This window comes from Vanellus vanellus (genome assembly GCF_965231255.1).
Source record: "Vanellus vanellus genome assembly, chromosome: 4".
In the NCBI taxonomy this organism is placed as follows: Eukaryota; Metazoa; Chordata; class Aves; order Charadriiformes; family Charadriidae; genus Vanellus; species Vanellus vanellus.
In genome coordinates this window covers 35,620,404-35,637,057 of record NC_138909.1, presented here as the reverse complement: position 1 = coordinate 35,637,057, position 16,654 = coordinate 35,620,404, and the positions used below count along the sequence as shown (strand labels likewise).

Genomic DNA, 16,654 nt, shown 5'->3' with positions numbered 1-16,654 from the left:
AGCATCACGAGCTACTGTAGTAACTGCCTACATGCAAGAGTTCAAGCCAGCAGACTTAACGCTCTCCTCTACTTCTCTTCCCTTTTACATGAGCCTAAGGCCAATCACTCAGCTCAGTTTCTCTCCTAAGGTGAGAGCAACAGACTTTTTGAGAGCTCTGTTTATTATTAAAGCATCAAGTCATCATTATTCAGTTGACAGCCTGACTGTTTTAACTGCCCTGAAAACTCTGAGTCCCTGCGTACCACACTCAGACAACACACTTAGACTTATGGCCCCCACCAGAAACCCCTACTTGGCAAAATGTCTCTAAGCCCAGGACCTACAAGTAATGAATTCTCATCTTACCTTCATTTCTATGTTTTGGCATTGTGCAGAAAAGATAAGACACAATCAAGGCCCTCTAAATGAAGAAAAAAATACATTAAGTGTTTCAGAATACCAGTGGGAAGACTTCATGCAATGAATGGCTATTATTAGAGTGCTATTTTGCTTAGCAGATCAGAGTATATAATCAGTAGATGATGCAGCCATGATTTGCGAAGCACAGCCTTATTAAAGACTAATGAGATAAACGAGTTAAAATTTACATTTTGCTCCACTGATAAGGTTCATTGGCACACTTATCTCCAATAACATGGTCTGAATATTAAACCCACTTATTAACGTCTAGTAAAGCTAATTATAATGCTGAGTGGCATTAAAGTATAATAACCAAGCAGCATGTTAGAATCACATCCTTTAGCATTACTGTAGCTCTGAGTTAAGTGTTCTGCATCTGGAAACAAACACTTGTCAAGTTCAGGCTGTGAGAAAGCACTAGCCTTCTGTGCCTTTTTCCTGACCCTTCTGAAATCCCAAAGCCTTGTTCTAACAATGCAGCAGGCAGGTAAACATTGCTCATTACTATGATTTCAACAGTGTCTATCTTATTGCAGTAACAGTAAGGATTAAGTGACAAGTATTTTTGTATCTACAATATATTACATTACACTTGTCATATACTCTCTAATCCCTAACAGAAAAAGCACTGAGGTACTGACAAAATTAACAACAGAAACCTGGAGACTATATTTGTTTGTTTTTACTCACCTTTCTCCCTATTGTCTGTCAAAACTTCACGTATTACTCTGAAGCATCCACCATTTACTGAAAAGGATACTGAAAATACTGAAAATATTTTTATATAGGCCCTACATATTTTTATGCCACATTTATCTAATGTCACCACTTAAATGGACAACGATCATTTTTAAGGATAACATAAGAGGACAAGAGCCATAACATTCTTTCCATTTTAATCTCCGCAATGTATCTCTACTGTGACAGCAATGGAAAGAAAGCAAGACAGGGGATAATTAAGTGCCAGCTATCCGTGGATCAACAGTAACCCATGTCAGGACTCACATGTGCCAATTCAAAAAGAATTTCTGGTAAGCACAAGCTTAAGATGCACAGTTCCTCTGGGAGCTCCCTATCCCAACACAAGAGCAGCACCAGCTCTCCTTCCATGAGGAGAGCCATGGAAGGTACAGGACTGCTCAGTAGCCATCATTACCTTTCCAAAGTAAAAAATACAAAAAGAATGACAACAAAAAGCATAAAACCACTATAGATAAAACAACTCCACTTCTTATTTGTAAGGTAATACTCAAAAGCAAATATTCATTATGCACATAAAAAAGGCCTTGCAGAACTACCAGATTTTTTTCTTCTCTGGGGAAAAGTGAAAAGGCACTGAAAGCGTGACAATAAAAGAAACTAGCTGAGCAAATTATGTGTGAAGCATTAAATGCAACTGCTTTTTGGAAAGCGCTTTTGTTCATTTCAATTTATCACATGATTTAAACATTCAGCTTGTAATACAATCCATTCCATTTTCTTCAGCCCAGCTTTAAAATACAGGCATGCCATATTTCAGCAGTATAAGCAAAGAAACGCAGTGGAGCCCAGAAACAGATGATGAGGTATGTGAAGCATTCCACTGCATCTCTGTTTACAGAAATCCATGGGTATCCACAAGGCCGTGCTGTAGCCAGGCACAAAAAAATAACAGCGGTCCACTTCAGTGGCAGGCTCTAGTGCCACAGAACCACCAAGCCAGATAAGCTCCACCAGACTCTTTCAGCTACTAGTAGCACGAGTCATGTCGAATGAACCCCCCCGTGCTCTTCACACAGTTCCTATGCCACACATCAGGTCCTGATACCAAACCTGGAAAGGAGTGCTTGTTGAGCGCTCCGAGGATCCCTCCCAACAGTCTGTCTTGAAAACGGATACTTGTGACTTTGGAAAAGCAGAAACATCAAGCCTCTTTCCCTAAGGAAAAATCCTGCCAGCCTGATCCCACAGGAGCTCCTCTCTCTACACAGGTCCTTCCCACAGAGGATAAAGAGGCTCTGCAGTCTTTTTCCTTCAATAAATTGCAGTAGATGTGGCTTTTCCCAAGCCACTTTACGAGTACAGTTTGTTTGCTAAAAGAATGATCAGAGAAGCTGCTCCAATTACTCTTTCAACTATGCTAATACTTGGTAGGTATTCTGAATCTAGATGCTTCAATACTTCCCTGCATCTATAAACAACAGATGCTTCTAAAGTATATTATATTTTTAAAAGAGAGACAGCCAGCAGCACAGTATTCCCACAGGCAGCCTTGTCAAAAAAGCTATAAGTGGTAAATAATTAATTTTCCTAGGTTAACTTGAATTCCAGACTAGCATTTGTGAGCAACAGTGCCATGGAAAGGTAACTAGCAATTCTAGTTTGTATTCCTGTCCAGTGAGGAGTTTTACCTTACATGCAAGCACTGACAGCAAAAGTTTTATCATCTCAGAGAGAGGAAAAATAAAGAACACTTATGCAAGTCCAGCAAAGACTCCTCTGTGAAATACACAGAAGTCTGTGCTTGACTACTACTGTATTTTTTATTATTTCCTTTTTTGACAGTTAATGGGCAAAACATAGATAGGTGCTGAGCACTGATGTCAGAATGCAGCACACAGAACCCTCCAGTATCATCTACCCTACAAATAATTAAAGACGCTGTTCACTGCTTACTATGCTTTTTTCTCCCGCATTACAAATTTTTGACAGGAAGGTTGGGGACAATTCTAAACTTGGGGGAAGGTGGACACAAGGGACTGGCACATTCCAGCCAAATCTTTTCAGAATTGATCTTAAGTTAAGCAATTTACCAAGTAAAGTTTTAAAACAGTACATAAAATGTTATGACTAGTACCGGTGTACATTCAGTATTTGTGGTGTGAAGTGACTGAAGTTTTATATAGATTATCAACTGATGAATTGTGATGCTGTATCACACTTAAAGAACGTGAATGATCCAATTCTTTTACCACTTTATTTGTTGCCTCAAAAGCGCTGGCAGATCATAACAGACAAAGAATCATTCATACAATCAGGAACAAGCTGGCCTTTGAGACAAGACTTTGTAGAAGGTAGTTCCTTTTCCTGGAAATGGTCCACAAGAATGGACTAGAAAACCACCTATACAAACACTTAAGAAAAACTTCATTAACATGTTATTGCTTACGCATTCATTTTCTGACAAATGAGGGATTTCTTAAGTAATTCTATACCTGGTGGTACCCATAAAGGGGACGGAAGGGCCTCTCACGCTTAGCTTTATTTTCAAGCCATGGAACTAGATCTAATACCCCAGGAATTTTTCTTCAAAGTGTGATTTTATTTCTTGTGCTTCTAGAACTGCCTTGACTTTGTGACCGAGAGCAAAGTTGATGGACCTCAAGATCCTATTTCCTTTCATTTCAGCCGGATGAATTTAGAGGATCAGAATACAGTCATATATTTCTTTATAATAGAGCTGCCTTACAACCGTGATAAAGAAATGGGAGAAATGTTCTGCTCTGTTCATTACAATCAATAGATTATGTAGCTCAGTCAGAAAGCAGAGGGAATTATGAAAAAAGAAAGCAATCTTTAAACTATTAATATTTCCAGAACAACTTTTCTTTTAGATACGCAGATTCTTACCTCCCAAACACAGCTACTAATGTCAGAAGCCCTGAGATTCATATGGTCAGAATGACTAATATTTACATTAAGCAAATGTATTGCCATAGTAACATAGACACCACAGAGCTATCTACCTGCCACAGATCACTAAATTATTTAGCATGCCAATACTACAGTGACACTGTGTAAATGATCACATTCATTAAGAGCAGAGTATGTGCTGAAAAACTGAATGTTAGACAGCTATATTTATTGCCATGAAAAAAACAACAGCACCAGTACTGAAAAAAAAAAAAAAAAAAAAAAAAAAAGCAGAAAAGCATAGAGGAAGGCTACCGCCTGGCAGAACAACACACCTTGAAAAGTTTCATTTAAAAAACATGTCCACATCCACATCCCAGTCACTGTGCAAAGCTGCACAAATATAATCCCACTTATGGGACATAAACCTGACCTGCTGTGGCCAGAATAAACTGAGATATTAATTACCTCCCACATTACATTTTGAGGATAATAATTAAATTTGTTTAACATGCATTTTATATTCCCAAAATAGTATCCTATATTGTGGGATTATAAGGGCTAGTGCACATGAAATATTCAGAAGTAACTATGACACACTTGCAGAAATCTGTAATTCTTCAACAGTCAACACATTTATAGTCAGGAGAGAGGTGTAATATTCTGGGTGATGGTCTGCCATGTCCTCCAAGTGGTAGATGACGGCAGGGATCTGAGTGGTTTGTGTAAGTCGCCATACTCAACCTGAAATAAAGCAGTTTGTAAACCTCAATCATTTCCTGCACTATGGATATTTTCCCCTCATCATGTGCAACAGCAGAATCAATGACAGGTCAAGAGAGCGAAGGGACAGCTCAGGCCAGCTCTTGGGACCAGATAGATTTCTTCCTGATTTTTGGCAACTGTAGCCTCTTCTTGTATTGGACACAAATAATGATTTTTCACATCTCTGAACTCAAAACAACCAAGAGGAAACCTAAGAGTCAAAGCACAAATATCCAGACACAAAACTAAACCAGCCCAGCTCTAACCAGCTCCTGTTCTCTGATCTTTGTAATGCTTCATCAGCTCTATTTACAGGATTTCAATACAAGAGAAAGCTTTAAATAATTTCTTCTACTACATTTTTATGGAAAATAAGTCTGGCATACACCCTTCTCCACCCTCATGCTTGTATTATTTATTCATTTGCATGGAAATGCCATAAAGTCTTACTTAAAGACATTTTTATAGTACTAGCAATAATCAAATCCAACCTCAAAACAATAAGTTACCATAACAGAGACTCATGTAGAATTTGATCTTCAGAGACCAGCTTTTTGAAATATTGCAGTGTTTGGGCCACACTGTTTTACAGCGAGAATACTGCTTAAATAACAAGAGTCTGCTTTTCTTAAGAAAGTTATTTTAATTAAGCGTTATTCAAGAACTGACTTGATCCTCCACAGGAGGACATCAGGAAAGTATGGAGAACAGCACCATGGTTTGAAAGCAGTTTTAGGAAGTAGCCTCATGGGACATATCAATAAAATCCAGATTACTTTCCACTCTCTACTAAGTATTTTAGATCCTTGGAATATAATCCATACTGTAAGACAATGTGACATGCATAATTGATTGTTTTTAACTCATTCAAACAATGAGTGACATTGCATACCTCACTGTCACATGAATGAAATCTTCCCTAAATGCTCCATCTGTATAGCCTAAATCTTTCCCTCCATTTACCAGCTGAATCTTATTTCTGAGATAAAACAGATACTCATACCAAAGTAATACTACCCCAAAACAAAAAAACACAAACCACCACAACGAAACCCCAGAAATTTTTCACTCCATTATCTTTAGAAGATGACACTAATAAAATTATTATTTTGAAACATGCTGTTGACAATCAGCTTCATTCTGCTTGTCATCTCAAAGAGCCTCTCTCCTACTGGAATCTGCTATAGGAACCATTTCTACAAATACACTTTTTTTTTCAGTAGAAGATAGAAACAATTCATGCAGTTATTTAGTGACTTCCTGTACCAAAGAAGTAGGCAGAACTATAGCTAGTGGCATATCATACTGGACCAATCCACACTTACAATTTTCCTGACATCCTGACAGTTCTTACAGCTGAGAACATAAGATTTGGCACTTCAAATTAACTAAAGCATCTTCCAATGCTAAGTTGAACATCAGCATTACTGTTACTAGTAATTTTAGCCAAGCTTGTTGCTATCCTAGATTTATTGCAGGAGCTTAATTTGCAAGATTGCCATAATCAGACAAGAGGTATCAAGGGGTTCGAATGATTTGAAGTAAAAGAAATCTAAGAAAAAATAATAAGGAAGTGGGTACCTTTACCTCCATGTTCTTTCCATTCCTCTGTAGCAGTGCTATAGAAATGTAATGCAAGATCAAAACAGAGTTCTGAAAGCTATGCACAACCGAGGTGCAACTACAGAAAGACAAAAGCATCCACTTAGCCATGACTATACAGACAGCTTCCTAATATACAGAACCACAGAAGGGTGCCTCAAATACTGGTATTGGAGAGCACAGGTGTGGTGAAGAATGCCAAAAAGCTGAACTGCTTATGGAAGTCAGTTCATCTTCCTAAAGTATTTAGGCGGTGAATTTCTTACACGGTCTCCACTCAATATCCCACTTGAGATTATGAGTATAAACAGAATGTCTGCTGGCTTTAGAGAAATACCTTAGTCTGTGAAAGATGAATACTGCTGATAGGACTGTCCAAATATAAAGTGATCAGATCAGAAGCAACTGACTAGTAGACTAATTAGCAGCAAGCAATAGAATTATGCAAAGCCTCCAAACTCCAGGCAGAGGTATCAATTATGCTTACATGTTAGAAATCACCTTGCTGATAAAGAGCAAGTGAAAACAGGAAGTCACCTTCAAGCATTCAGCATCTTAAAGCACATTTGCAATGGAGCCAGTGGAGTAATTTCATTGGAGTAATTTAAAATGTGCATTAATACTTGAAATGTTTCTATGACAATTGAGCATCCAGCTAAAGTGGCTGAAATAAGCCTTTGACAATTCTAGATAAGAAACACTAAGCAATTAAGGGAGGTATCCAAACACTAACCTTAAATTCAACTTAGGTTGAATTTTCTCCTGCAACTTCCATCTTTCAAGCTTACAACTGAAAGCAAAGTCAGTCCTGCCACATAAGCCACAATTAATTCTAAACACAAAACCCGTATTTTGTTTTCAAGCCAACAGTGAGTAGATTAACCCAAAAAGCAACAGCAGTCCACAGGAATACTGGCTTAATTTTATTAGATTTGGCTCAGCACCACTACGACTGGATCCAAATTGTCTCCTGCAGAACAATTTAAGTAACGGCAATGCATAACACTTTGCTCCAACAGGAATGCTTTACATATCAGATGTGGTGTCATTCCCAAAACAAGCCCACGTTTTTGCATGGTGCTATATTATGCTATAACAAATCTTCTCAAAACCTAATATTAAGCAAGCCTTACATGACACCAGCTTACATACAGCAGAATGAGAACTAATGACTGCAGATGAAGCTGAGCCGCCTTCAGGCTGATTGGAAGCCTCTGTGCTGAGCACCACCGTGCTTCCCATTCCAGGAACATACGTCCAAGGTGGTTCTGTACAGCGACCATTTATTAATTTTGGTTCTGTGTCATGCAAAACTGGTTGCACCATTACCAGAAACAAACTGACTTTGGAAACATTAAAGCCAAATTTTCTGTAGTACTGTGCCATGCCATGCCAAATCCAACACACCTAAACTGTTTTTGGACCTACAACATGGTTAGCCCACAGTCCAGGTAATCTGGCAACATACAATTGTGAGTTGACATTACACACGCATGGTCAATATGCATTACAAAAATTTTGCACAGTATAAATTATGAAATTATATAACCAGACATAAAGCTTCCTGCACAATAAGCAAGATTTCTTTTAGGCTTTCCCAGTAATCAAATACAACTGCTACTTGAACTCCCTTAACCAGCACACAGAGTAGCAAGTTCAGAAGAAAAGCAAAGTAAAAATTTCAGTATCGCTTACTTTTAAAAGATGATTTTACAGCAAAATGCTTCTATTGTATAAATGATGACTCAAATTGGAATCTTTTTTTACTCTGTATACACAATAAAATCTGACCCACTATAAGGGTTTTTGCATCCAGATTGTAAATAGACCTATCATGCATATCCACAGGTAAATTAAGACAGATAGCTAAAAACTCACGTGTACCTGATTTTAATTTCTGGACGACCAAACTTGTGTTGTGTCAGCAAGGCAAATTTAAGCCTGCAGAGCATTACTGGGTAGTCCTCTACTACAGTTGTGTATGCATACATGTCTGTACATGTGCTTAACTGTAGCTCATTTGGACAACTCAGTATCCTGAGAATAAGAACAAAAAAAGTCAAAATACACCATTTCTGTGGCTCAGTTAAATTTAAAAGTCAGACTAAAGCAGGTATAGGAACTGAATAGCAGCTCTACTGCAGTTTCACATATTAAGGTTAACAAGCAGCAAGTAGGCTAGCTGACAAGGACATAATTGCAATTAAAGGCAACAGCAGCACATCTAATTTCCAGTGCTATAGTCAGTATCACAAGAGTGTTTTGTTAACACTGAAGTATCAATGACTGTACAAATAAAACATCTTACATCTTTTTACTTTTAAGATATTGAAGAATCCTGTGGTGCGTTTTACTTTCTCATGCATTATTCTGATATGAAGCTTGGTCTCACCCAGTGCAATGTGTCCTGTTCAGTTTAATGGCAACTTGATTGCCCTTTCTTAAAGCAGAATAGAAGAACTGTAAAAGGTTCATTTTTATTATTATTTGTCACTATTGCCCTTCCTTCCAGGCTCCCCCTTCAAACCCAATTTTTCAAGCAGTACACCTTAACTGCTTCAAAGCCCTGCAACCTGACAAGCCAACAAAGAAAAGGAAACCACGTGTTTAACACAGTCCCCAAACTGAGGTAGAATCCCCAGGCTTGTAGAAGTGAACATGTTTAAATGCTTTGTTGGACCAAGGCCAACTCAGCACTTTGCAGGACTAAGCCCCAAAGAAGCAACAAGTCTGGAAAGAAGAATCAAATCCAGGCCTTCCATATGGTATAAAAGAGCATTAACTGACACAAGGGTTGGCCTATATTTGGTCAAATTGCAATTTCTTTGGGTTTATCCACTGATGTATTGGCATGCTAAAGCAGGCTCAAAAAGATCACTAAACATGAGGAGCTCCAGAGACTTTTTGCTTAGTGGTTTAGAATCCAAAAGTTGAAGACAGTCAGAGGGCAGAGAAGACCCCAAAACTCAAATACATCTCATCCTCATTTCCACATCTTAGTCCTCCAACCACTTAATTTTAATGGAAGTACCAAAATCCTAGTTCTGCAGAGTGTTTTGCCGAAGAACCAAATCGTTTCAGACAAAACAGAGCTAAGAGCTGATACCGAAGTTTTTGTTTGTTTTTGAGGTGTTGAAGTACCTGGCTAAACGCAACTTGCAAGAACATACTAAACTTTCAAATGACTCATCACAATCCATAGGCAACCACCAGAGCAAATAACCTGTAGCTATAGCTGGGGAGCGGGAACTGCCTTTATTTTTACTAAACCAGAAAAACTCCTTCCATGCTCTGCTGTCCTCAGCCAGGATGGGAACAAAGCACTTTGTCAGGGTTAGCTTAGCCAGCAGCCTCTCTCACGCTGGCAGCTGCTTTTATACGTACCAGGGAGACTGAAGAGGTAGAGCAAAGCTTAGCATTATCAGCTCAAGCCCAGGATTTTAAAAGGAACAAAGTCTTTTGCATACCACAACAACTCAAAAAACTCCCTGGGGTGCAATGCCCTTTTCCCCTTCCATTCTGCCCCCACAACGAAAAATTATCTCTGCCATGTTTTCTAAGTGGCAGAAACTTCCAGTCCGGACTCACCAAACAGGATTAATGCAGCTATACTCTGCACATAGCTAAGATCCTGTCTTTTTAGTCATTATTTACTCGTATCTATGCACTTCTCCCTCTCTTTCAAAACTACCTGTAACAACAATCAGGGCAATTTTCTTATAGTAATTCCTGTATATCTAGAATAATGTTTTTAATTGTTCAGTCATTTGGCGTCAGCTGATCTCCCACAGACAACCTGCCATATTGCTGAAGGAATTATGTGAGTGATAAAAATAAAATGGGTAAAAACAAAAGAGATGTATAAAGGAACAGACCAGGCAGACGTAATAAAAGCTTTTTTTTCAGCTCCTCCTCCCTGCACACACACACACACCCCCCCACACCCACCTCCACAAAAAAAAACACAAACATTTCAAATTCCATGACTAAAGCCACAGTTGACACCAGCGGCTGGAATGGGACAATACCAGAGAGGTCAGTAAAGTAAGGAGCAGCAGCTATCTAAAATTTTTATTAGAACAAGGGAGGCCCTCTCACCACAGGTATCCATGCACCATCAATGGAAAGTCTTTCATGAATTCAATAAATGTAGAATTCGTACAAGTTTTGGTACAACAGAAGTCAACCAACAGCAGAACCACCAGCACAATGTCTCTGATTTAACAAAAGCAAGCAGAAATTGGGTGAACAAATTCATAAGAACCTGAACAGATTGCCTAACTAACATGACCTTTACTTAGACCCTACCTCCTAATTCTGCTTGTAAAAAAAAAAAAGTCTGTGCTGTTCATCCCAAACTCCATTCCACCTCATCTACTAACCTGAAGTAAGAGTAGAACAAGCATTCCAAGCAAGGAGGCAGACATGCACAAGGCTCCTCTTCACTCCAAAATTAGATTATTAAGAAGATTATTTTAAACACAGTTTTATCAAGTTTACCATAAGATTTTCTCATAATAAGTACTTATATAGTGCAAAACTCCTATCAGCTTTCTTCTTTGCTAACTCTAGTCCTTAAAGCTTTCTTTGTTCTAGTAAAATAATTTCCTAATGAGCTTAAATATCCAGAGAAGATGCACTATCAAGGACAGGTCTGAACCAGGACTAGCTTTTTGCTGCCATTTCATAGTTCAAAGTAAAGTTGACTTTGCAACTTACAATTATTAAAAAAAAAAATTAAGCTTTCAGCCTCCTATTTTCTGATCATACTTCCATAGAGTTTCAATTTCTCTCTCCCTTCCAACATCAGAAAGGCAAAAATTATAATCATTGTTTTGTGTCAAGCTGCTCAATTTGGATGCCTGCTGTGCTATCATTGACACTTTTCCCACAGGTGCTCCAGGCAGTGCAGAATTAAGATAGTGAAGTAATTGCTACCATACTTTTAGTTGTTGTCACTACCCAACTCAAAAGAATTAGAAGTACAAAGCAGGATCATCCATGGCTGACAGAGGGAGAAGAGCTAAAGAAATAAATGAGACAATAACGTAAGAAGGAAGAAAAATTAGAGAGAAGTGCAGAGAAAAGGGATAGATGCAGATAAGCAAGGGCCACTTAACACACTGGAGTCTGTCATCTCTCCCTCCAGTTCCAGTATCACTTCTGCAGAAGAGCATTTGGTTTATCAGAACAGAGTAAGTGGAGGAAGGTGGAAATAGCAGAACTGAAGTAACAAAACGAAGCTTTTTTTTTCCCAGACAAAAAGGGATGGGAAGAAATAAAGAAAAACAAAAATGGGAAACAAAAGATAGATTTATATGATTTGCATTGATTAAAACACTAATCAGTCTCTTTTGTACTGTACAGCAGTGTTAAAAAACCCTGCCACTGCCACCACCAACCATGCCCATACATACCAATACATATACAAGCCAATATACATTGCTATTAGGAGTTGAGCTGCTGCGTACTTAATAGAGGCAGATTTACTGAACAGGTATTTCTAAATTCATGTTCAAACCCCACAAGTGCCATATCTAAAGCATATGAAGTCCTCAATATCTACACTTTGAACATAAAAATGACAGTTTCAGATACAGATATATTGCTATTAAAAAAACTGAATCATTACATAAGCATTAAATAAATCTTATGCCATTTATTTCCTTGATTCTTTATGTGCCAAAACATGAAAAGAAAAAAAAACAGAATAAAACAAAACAAACAAAAAAAAAACCCAGACGTGCCCACCTTACTATGCATTATTAAAATGCCAAGCACACTAGGTTGTTAATTTTTCACTTGAAGTAACTGCATAACTTGGTTGGGGAATTATTCAGTTCTAAAAACTCTGTAGCCATTTCATTTCACCTTTCATTTTCTATCATCCACAAGGCCAAATCGTATATGCAGTTTAATGAAAAGCAAAATGCACAAGTCCTTGAATCCCAGATACAGATGGGATGCGCGGTGAGTGATTTTTCTTACCATAACTGATAAATAAGCAAAAAAACCCCAAAATAAAAATAAAAATATACAGAGATGTTAGTATAAGCGTAGTAAGTCAGAGGTTGTTTTTATCATACTGGAAACAAAATTTCTTCTTGCTATAAGCCCAAGATATATTTTCAATCTTTTTATCATGTCTCCATGCTATGTATCATGATGGTAGATGGTGATAGATGAATGGCAATAGAATGGCGATAGATTAAAAATAGTGACACTTGGGTGTATGAGAAGCTTTAAAGAATACTTTGAGCATAAACATAAGTGCATGAGCAAGAAACTCATTATCTATATGCCAACAGACAAACACAGCACATGCTCAGGGACAGATTCTTTTTGTGTGAACACCCTCCTGCTATTAACTGTGCGGGACTCAGGGTCAGGGATGGATGCCGAGTCAAACTTGCAGTAAATAAAAAAATTTAACCACAACAGATGCATGTTTATCTAACTACCGTTCTCATGACTCACACAAAAGAGGTCTTTCAAAACTTCTTAATATGTAGGCCTGTTGTTGATGCTTGCTTAAACACTCTAGGAGATGGGAAACGTGCATACTGATCTCCTTCAAAAATGGGGTGATTGGAAGATCACAGATTGGGCTACTCTTTGTATAAAATGCTAAACATCCACCTGGGCAGCAATTTGGATGCACAGAAGTTGTCACCTGGTCACTTGTATAAATAACATCCTGTCTTTGCACTCTCTGCTCAGGCTGTGAGCATGCTGAAGAGAGGGAAGATTGTGGCATCATCTCACTCCTGACTTAGGTAAGTGGGAATCCCACTTGCTGGGATCGGTTTTCCAGCTACTTTCCCATAGACAATTTTAAGACAATTATTCTACAACAGGAGATGCTTACTGCTTCTGTATGCTACTACAGCATTCTTTATTAAAAGTCTCAAGAATGAGGATATACCATACAGGTTTGAAAAAAAAAAAAAAGATGTTAAAGAAGTATCGCACAATACATAAATTCTGTAGTTTGATAGGAGAAGGGGTTTGGGGGGTATGTCCTTGTCCAGAAGTATTCAGCACAGGGCTTGTCTCAATTAGATTCAAAGCCCATATTGTTTCAGAACATTTAAAAACTTTTTTGGAAGACAATAGTGACACAGTAAATGAAACATGCTGACAGAGCACATCCAAGCTTAGTTGTCTTATTAGTAACATGCTAGGCAATACATTCTGAAAAAAAGAAGAACGCATACTTTTACAAATGTAGAAAAGATGCACTTACATGGTCTCCCCAGTTTGCATTTTAGAAGATGCAGATATAAGATAGAGTTCAGGTGATTTTCTGGTGTACATGTTTGTAACATAATCATGCAAAGAATCAAAAAGTTCCATTATGAGTGTATTGGCTTTGCGTGGCAAGGTTTTGGTGGCAGGGGAGCTACAGGGGTGGTCTCTGTGAGAAGCTGCTAGAAGCTTCCCCCTGTCCAACAGCCAATGCCAGTCAGCTCCAGGACAGACCTGCCGCTGGCCAAGGCCAAGCTCATCCGCAATGGTGGTAGCACCTCAGTGAAAACGTGTTTAAGAAGGGGGGGGAAAACAAAACAACCTGCAGGAGAGCAACCAGGAGAGAGGAGTGAGAGAAACAACTCTGCAGACACCAAGGTCAGCAAAGGAGGGGGAGGAGGTGCTTCAGGTGGCGGAGCAGAGATTCTCCTGTGGCCTGTGGTAAAGGCCATGGTGAGGCAGGCTGTCTCCCTGCAGCCCATGTAGAGCAGATATCCACCTCCAGCCCATGGAGGACCCCACGACAGGGCAGGTGGATACCTGAAGAAGGCTGTGAACCCGTGGGAAGCCTATGCTGGAGCAGGATCCTGGCAGGACCTGTAGTCCCATGGAGAGAGAAGCCCACGCTTGAGCAGGTTTGCTGGCAGGACTTGTGACCCTACAGGGGACCCACATTGGAGCAGTTTGTTCCTGAAAGACTGCACCCTGTGGAAAGGACCCACACTGGAGCAGTTCGTGAAGACCTGCAGCCTGTGGGAAGGACTCACATTGGAGAAGTTTGTGGAAGACTGTCTCCCGTGGGAGGGACCCCACGCTTGAGCAGGGAAAGAGGGTGAGGAGTTCTACGCTGAGAAGGAATGAGCAGCAGAAATATGTGATGAACTGACCGCAATCTCCAGGCCCCATACCCCCGACGCTGCTTGGGAAGAAGAGGTAGAGAAATTGGGAATGAAGTTGAGCCCAGGAAGAAGGGAGGGGTGGGGGGAAGGTGTATTAAAATTTGGATCTTATTTCTCATTACCTTATTCTGACTTCTAATTTGCAATAAATTAAATTAATTTCCTCAAGTCGAGTCTGTTTTGCCCATGACAGTAATGCCCATGACTCCCTGTCCTTATCCTGAATCCTCAAGCTTTTAATTATATTTTCTCTCCCCTGACCAGCTGAGGAGGGGGAGTGACAGAGCAGCTTTGGTGGGCATTTGGCTTCCAGTCAGGGTCAACCCACGACAAAGAGAAAAACCAAAGCATTCATAAAAGAGCATCAGTAACTCTGCTCAGGATTTCTCAGGTTATTTTTGTTTGTTTGTTTTTTTCCCCTTCCAGTTTCAGGAAAAGTAAGAAGTTCTGAACAGGGTCATTCATGATACTGTGATTAAGCTGCTGCCTTGCCTTTCAAAAGTGCCAGACCAGTTTTTCTCGTTTCTTTTAAGAAAGCAATGCAATGGGACAATAGCTTCATCTCCCAAATTAACTATTGTTGGGCACCCAGCTCTAGACAACTGGCTTACTCTGTGCAAGCACTTTATTACTACCCTCCTACTTGTTTATATTTCTCAACATGCAGCATATTATTCTCTTTGACTGTAGTTGCTTCCCACATGTTCATTCATCTTAGTCTGTCTCACTGAATTTCTTCAACTGTCTTATTAAACAGTCTGAATTATTCTTTTCCAGCTGCATGCTACATTGACTTTCAGTGAAATTAAGGTGCATTTACACCAATGAAAGGAAAACACAATCCAGTCACAGTCTTAAGATTTAAGTTTTCTAGGTTATGAATATTAATAATCAAAGATTACCAATTCATCTTAGTCTCAGTTCTATCCTTCTAGGACAAAACAGTCTAGAGACTTTCTGATAGGGTTTTTACTAAAAGCATAGCTCCAAAAGATGGGGTGAGCCAGTCGAACAGCTCATAGTTCTTTTTGCAAATATGTTAATAAAAATTCCCTATTCTCTTAAAATAAACTTGTCACATCCTTTCCTCCTCTGGAAAGAAAGGATTCTGGTTTCTCAAAGATTGTTTTCCTCTTTTATTTCTCCAAGATTAAACCTCCATCTCCGCATCTGGGCAACAGCCATTCCAAGGTGAACAAGACCCTTGGAGGCCAGCAGATTCTTTTGCATCTCATCCACCCCAGCAACTATGAGTAGGGCTGTGCCTCTCCCTACCTGGCCACAAAGAAAAGTAATAGAAGATACAGCAACTTTGCCATCTATTCTATCCCACCCCCAAAGATCCTTGGTATGAAGGGAACCGATTCCAGAATGCATCTACCATGACTCCAGTAAAAAGACTTTCGTTTCCACCTTAAAACACACTTTGCTGTGCAGCTGACACAGTTTTGAAAGAGAAAACAGACTGATAAATGTTACAGCCTTAAAATAAGGGCAGAAAAAGTAAAGTTGTTCCTCTCAGGCATAATACCTTTTTGAACTGCTCTTGGGATGAAGCCTACCATTACTTCCTTAATCACAGCAAAATAAAGTCCCTGTCTTGACATTCATGAACAGCAAAAAGTTACACTGAAGTTTCTAAGCTGTTTTCAGAAGAGAAATATTTCAATTACTTTGGCTTTTGAAAGTTTTTTCCCCCTGTGCCATGACCTTTGTGGGGCTTAGAACCGAAATATTTCCTTGGTTATCAAGGAAATTCATAAATTGATCAAGCTCCAGCTTTTTAATGTTCTCTTACATTCACTGAAGATACTATGACATTTCCAAACCAGTGAAATATCAGTGCACCCATTTTTTTTCTCCCAGTATCATGGGAGAGATATCTCCCAGTATCTACTTACTCACTAGAATCACCCACAGAATCAGATAACTGTCAGTGTTTTATGAGTGTTTTTTAAATGAGAAGATAAATAATTAGATCTTTAAAGACTGTACTGTAAGATAAATTTTAAAGTTACTGAATTCACATGTAGAAGCTTCATTACCACAACATCTTCAAAAGATTAATTTTTTCAGTTGCAGCTGGTTGCTCAAGGGTATACCTAAACAATTATTTCATGAGGCTA

The 16,654-nt window shown here is 39.0% G+C and overlaps 1 protein-coding gene across 1 annotated transcript in view; it reads left to right on the top strand.

Annotated features, from left to right (window-relative positions):
• Positions 1–1,907: 1,907 nt before the first annotated feature.
• SH3D19 (SH3 domain containing 19) overlaps positions 1,908–16,654 on the top strand; it is a gene marked incomplete at its 5' end in the record, with an annotated part of 150,904 nt that continues 136,157 nt past the window's right edge. The window contains 2 exons of the mRNA XM_082483062.1: positions 1,908–1,967; positions 3,722–3,854. Coding sequence (XP_082339188.1) covers positions 1,908–1,967; positions 3,722–3,854 — 193 coding nt within the window. The remainder of the gene's footprint in view (positions 1,968–3,721; positions 3,855–16,654) is intronic.